Source organism: Vicia villosa, linkage group LG2 (genome assembly GCF_029867415.1).
Source record: "Vicia villosa cultivar HV-30 ecotype Madison, WI linkage group LG2, Vvil1.0, whole genome shotgun sequence".
In the NCBI taxonomy this organism is placed as follows: domain Eukaryota; kingdom Viridiplantae; phylum Streptophyta; class Magnoliopsida; order Fabales; family Fabaceae; genus Vicia; species Vicia villosa.
This window is the reverse complement of record NC_081181.1, coordinates 197,292,959-197,295,541: the sequence shown is the minus strand read 5'-3', so window position 1 is coordinate 197,295,541 and position 2,583 is coordinate 197,292,959. Positions and strand designations below refer to the sequence as shown.

Genomic DNA, 2,583 nt, shown 5'->3' with positions numbered 1-2,583 from the left:
TCTATAATAATATATAATTCTTAGTTTTTTTTCGTTTCTCCTTATAGGTTATCAATGTCACAAATGACCTTTCATTTTTTTTCTTGAAGTGAAATATTTTATACTAGCTTTCATGATAATAATGATATAAATTATATGAATTAATATGGTTGGTTCGGGTAGGCGGACTCGCAAGTATAGTTTTAGAAATATGTTGCTGGAACCAATTAACATCGAGTTTAATTGATTTGGTTCGATTTTTGTACCCGGCCTAAAAAAATGTCTGATCCAAACACCATGGTTTGATTTGAATTCCAGTTTAAGATCATATTTTCCCGAACCAATTAATACCCTTACTTCTAGCCGGTTTAACCGAATCTTGTTATCATGGGTGGAGTCTCGCTAGTCTTAGGCAAACTCTTGTTAACTTAAGACATGCTTTTGGTAACATGGGGCAGACCCTTCAAACTTTGTCTTACAACCCGACTTATTCCCAAGATTTAACTTGGTCTTATTTTCATGGACAAACTCTTATTAACTTGGTCTTATTTTCATGGACAAACTCTTATTAACTTGGAGCGGTGTCTTCCAACTTCTTCCTACATCCCGACCCATTACCTAAGCTTGTAATCTTTACTGTGCTTTCAAGTACCTTTATTCTAAATAGATTTAAAGGTACACATTCCATAAATCATGAGTTGCATAGGGACAAAGTGTTTTTCCGAGACTAGTTAAAAAGTCAGACATTTACAAAGTCTCTCAAACATGAGTCACGTATAAGCGAAATGTTTTTGGAGACCAATTTTAAACACGAGAATTGTAAGGACAAAATATTGTAAGTAATAAACCTAAGCATTATACTCTTTTTACTTCATTTAAGGTCGCTCGGAACCCATCACAATTATTTTAGAGATGTTTTTTTAACGTGTTGTTAAGACTACAACAAAACTCTTTAAAAAATTTAAAAATACGGTAGTTATAAATACTTAAAAATTCTTTTGACGTCTTCTTAAACTCTTAAAAATTTAAATGAGATTAAAAATTTAAATGAGAGATTTAATTATTTGAACATAATATAAATACGATAAAGTTATAATTAAATAAAATATGTATGATCAATGTCATAGACACATAAATAAAGAAAAAAAATAAAAGAAATGCATCGTAAATATAAAATAATTTTGCGCCAACATTTAATTAATCTTACTATATATAACTAAAATTAGTGGAACATAAAGGAGAGAAAAGAAAGTAAAAGATTCATGTAGCAATGCAACAGCGGTCCCAGAAAAGAAAAGACGTTGTAGTTGTAGAATCCTTGCAAAACTTCATATTCTGAACCAACACCTCTCGTGAAAAAACATGATACATATTCATCTTCCCAGAGACAACAACCTTGTTGCTATTTCTATTTTCTTCATCATTGAGAATTAGAGAATCAATGTTTCTTGTAGCCTTGGTTCGCCAGTAGTATTGATATGTATTGATCAAAGGCAACGACCGTGGCAACGAACCATGTTGTACATTTTTAACATCCTTAAAATTTGTCATTTTGTTGAACTTTTCTGACCACTTTGGACTCTTAACTTTCTTATTCACCGCTAATTCAAAACTACAAGCATTTGGTTGCTCTATCAAACTCTCATCTTCCTCAGCAATTTCTTCTTTAACATGATTAGCAACAGTGAGGATAAGGCGACCATTTTGTCGCGTAGCGATGAAGTTGTTTTGTGAAGGAACCGACACAACAACTTGTAGGAACAAAAACAATGTTCCATTGTCACGGTGGGACCTCATTTGAAGTTGTTGACTTTGACTGCTCAGTGAAGGGAGTGGTGGAGGAATACACCCAGCCTTTTTCTTATTCTTCAAACAATAACTTGTTTCAACTTTTTGTTTCAATTTTTCATCATCCTCTAAATTATCATCCTCAGATGATGATGATGTGTAAGAAGAAGAGAAACCATCTGAGCCAGTTTCTGATCCAAGGCTCTCTGTGCAAATTTCAAGACTCTTTTCACTTAAATAACTTTTTGATTTTTTCACAAGTGGGTGAATATATGGACTGGTTTTTGATTGTGAAGCTTCATCTTTGTTGTTTTGGTTCAAAATTGAACTCCATATATCCATTGGATCACTAGTGGTGACTTTTGAGTTAGAGTGTTGTTGGGAGGAATCGGTTTTTGTCATTGGAAGTGATATAGTTGCAAAAGATAAAGAAGTGAAGTGAAGAATGGTTGTGGTTGTTTGATGTGATGAATTGAAGAGTATTTATAAGCTGCCAAAAAAGCTACTTCTTCACCTGTCTCAATATTCCATTTCTTGGTTTCCACTATGTTGTTATATCCACATAACAAAAGGTATATATATTGAAGAAGGAGTGTGTTAGCCACATTCATTTAAGATATATTTAACCATATTTAATTATAATTTTTAAAATACTCTTTCCATAAAACTACTTTGTGTATGTTAGCAAAAACATTTGTTTTAAAAAGGTCTAAGTATAACGTTTTTCATGGTCCAAATCTGTTGCGTAAAAACAACATTTGAGTGAGAAGACAATTGAAAGTGACCAATGCGAGTCCACTAGTTTGGCTCCGTACT

General features: G+C 32.6%; 1 protein-coding gene across 1 annotated transcript; it reads right to left on the bottom strand.

Moving 5' to 3' along the window:
* Positions 1 to 1,144: 1,144 nt before the first annotated feature.
* On the bottom strand, positions 1,145 to 2,317 carry LOC131647855 (protein FAF-like, chloroplastic). The gene has a single exon (XM_058917674.1). It carries the CDS (start codon positions 2,167 to 2,169, stop codon positions 1,240 to 1,242), a length of 930 nt encoding a protein of 309 aa, XP_058773657.1. The 5' UTR covers positions 2,170 to 2,317; the 3' UTR covers positions 1,145 to 1,239.
* Positions 2,318 to 2,583: the final 266 nt, after the last annotated feature.